General features: G+C 51.5%; 1 protein-coding gene across 1 annotated transcript; it reads left to right on the forward strand.

Moving 5' to 3' along the window:
• Window positions 1-3: 3 nt before the first annotated feature.
• Window positions 4-1,834, forward strand: sqstm1 (sequestosome 1). The gene is made up of 6 exons (XM_035669896.1): window positions 4-177; window positions 480-624; window positions 704-772; window positions 853-1,004; window positions 1,238-1,409; window positions 1,487-1,834. Exons 1-6 carry the CDS (start codon window positions 4-6, stop codon window positions 1,648-1,650), a joined length of 876 nt encoding a protein of 291 aa, XP_035525789.1. The 3' UTR covers window positions 1,651-1,834.
• Window positions 1,835-2,259: the final 425 nt, after the last annotated feature.

Genomic DNA, 2,259 nt, shown 5'->3' on the forward strand with positions numbered 1-2,259 from the left:
CATATGGCCCCGCCCCCGGCCCTGCACCCTAACGTCACCTGTGACGGCTGCGAGGGGCCCGTGGTGGGAACCCGCTTCAAGTGCTCTGTCTGTCCCAACTACGACCTGTGCTCCGCCTGCCAGGCTCGAGGGACGCACACTGAGCACGCTCTGCTGCCCATCTGGCACCCGCTGCAGGTGAGGGCCTGACCACGCCCACCAGTGAGGTCACACTGTGACGTCACTGTAGTGAGGTGACATAGAGATTGTTTGTCATAATAAACTGATGTCATTATTTGATCGTTAAATAATTCCTCAATAATTAATAAATAATCAATAATTCATCAATAGTTGTATGTGAATTATAGTTTGTGTTTACTGGTCAACTCCACCAATCAGAGGTTGAGTTTGCTTCAGAGGGGGAGGAGCCTGACAGACTGAGCGCCCCGCTCTCTGACTGTCAGGGTGTTGTGGTGAACTGTTGTGCTTCCTGTCTGTAGTGGTTCCCTCGGGGGAAGTGGATGAAGAGGATGAGACACTGCATGTGGAACCAGAACCTGAACCAGGCTCAGACCCCGAACCAGGACCAGGACCAGGATCAGCCTGGATCCTCTGGACCTGCTGCTGACGGCAGCGCCCCCTCTGGTCAGTGTTGATAAAAATAATCTGATTAATGATCAGTAAAGTGATGACACCATCAGTGACCTCTGACCTCTGCCTGCAGTCTCTCAGGCCAACATGGTCTACCTGAAGAACATCGGAGAGGGCGTGGCCGCCATGTTGAGCCCGCTGGGTGAGTAATGGCTGACAGGAAGTGATAATAATGCAGTTTAAATTCAGTGAACTAAACTGTGATGTCACGTGTGCCTGCAGGTATCGATGTGGACATCGACGTGGAGCACGATGGCCAGAGGACCAAGGTGAACCCGCCCCCTCAGAGCGGGGGGGCAGAAGGTGACGTGGAGATGGGTGGAGCTAATGAGGGCGGAGCCAGCAGCAAGGGCGGAGCCAATGAGGAGTCAAAGGTCAGTGCAGATCAATGATGCATTCAGGTGACTAAAGATAAATTTGTTATCTGGAAGCTCATTATGATTATTACTTATCGATCATGTTAAATATCAATGCATGTTTTTATTAAATTAACGATCAATAATTAGAATGACATCAGCCAATCAGAGAGAGGGGGCGGTGCTGAGTTGATCACACTGTCACCATGGAAACAGAAGTAGTCTGGTCCAACCCTGGTCTTCCTGTGCAGGTGTGCAGAGACTCTGATGAGGAGTGGACTCACCTGAACCCCCGAGAGGTGGACCCCTCCACCGGAGAGCTGCAGTCCCTGCAACCCGGGGACCAGGACCAGGAGCCTCCATCGGGACAGCAGGGTCCAACAGGTCTAAGGGAGGCGGCTCTGTACCCTCACCTGCCTCAAGGTAAGACCAGGTCCTGGTCCTGTTATATTTGTGACTGATGTCCCTGCCGACCACTGACCCTCTCTGCCCCCCCTCAGAGGCAGACCCCCGCCTGGTGGAGTCCCTGTCCCAGATGCTGTCGATGGGGTTCACTGACGAGGGCGGCTGGTTGACTCGACTCCTTCAGGCCAAAGACTACGACATCGGCGCCGCGCTGGACGCCATCCAGTACGCCAAACAGCCCCGCCCACACCAGCCCTGATGACATCATCACCTATACTCAACCAATGATTTATACTGCTGTCCCTGTAGTCTGATTACTTTCATTAATCAATACTTTAACTAATGGTTTACTGTCTCTGTTATTAATCAATACTTTATCTCATTGATTACTGTCTGTATCTTTGTTTCTGTCAATCTGACCAATAAAAACATGAAGAACTGAACCTGTCACTTTATTTTGATCAATACTTATCAATACAGTCCAAATACACCAAACTGTAGTATGAATATGTACAGTGTGAACAAAAAATCAATCTATAAATCAGCTGATCCACAGACAGCCAAAGGGTTAATATTGATCGACAGGTTGATAATCAGTCATTCAGGAAGTCGTCGTCGAAGTTGAACTCGTCTCCGCTCTGAAACATGGAGGAAACAGGAAGCAGGGGGCGGGGCCTGGAGGAGGGCGGGGTGATGACGTCATTGCAGGAAAGAGACACAGCCCCGCCCACTGACTGACTCCACCCACTGGCTGCTGGCTCCTCCTCCTCACTCACCTGACAGTCAGAACTCAGGAACTGAGCCCACCTGCTGACTGCACCAGTACCCACGGCCCTCTTACTGGGGGGACTGATGTGGGTCAGACTGG

Source organism: Morone saxatilis, unplaced genomic scaffold (genome assembly GCF_004916995.1).
Source record: "Morone saxatilis isolate NCDOM2014 unplaced genomic scaffold, NCSU_SB_2.0 Contig22, whole genome shotgun sequence".
In the NCBI taxonomy this organism is placed as follows: domain Eukaryota; kingdom Metazoa; phylum Chordata; class Actinopteri; family Moronidae; genus Morone; species Morone saxatilis.

Coding starts and splice junctions, on each gene's coding strand:
- sqstm1 (XM_035669896.1), top strand. CDS start 4: ATGGCCCCGCCCCCGGCCCTGCACCCTAACGTCACCTGTGACGGCTGC. Junction 1,005..1,237: donor GAGCCAATGAGGAGTCAAAG/GTCAGTGCAGAT, acceptor CTTCCTGTGCAG/GTGTGCAGAGACTCTGATGA. Junction 1,410..1,486: donor GTACCCTCACCTGCCTCAAG/GTAAGACCAGGT, acceptor GCCCCCCCTCAG/AGGCAGACCCCCGCCTGGTG.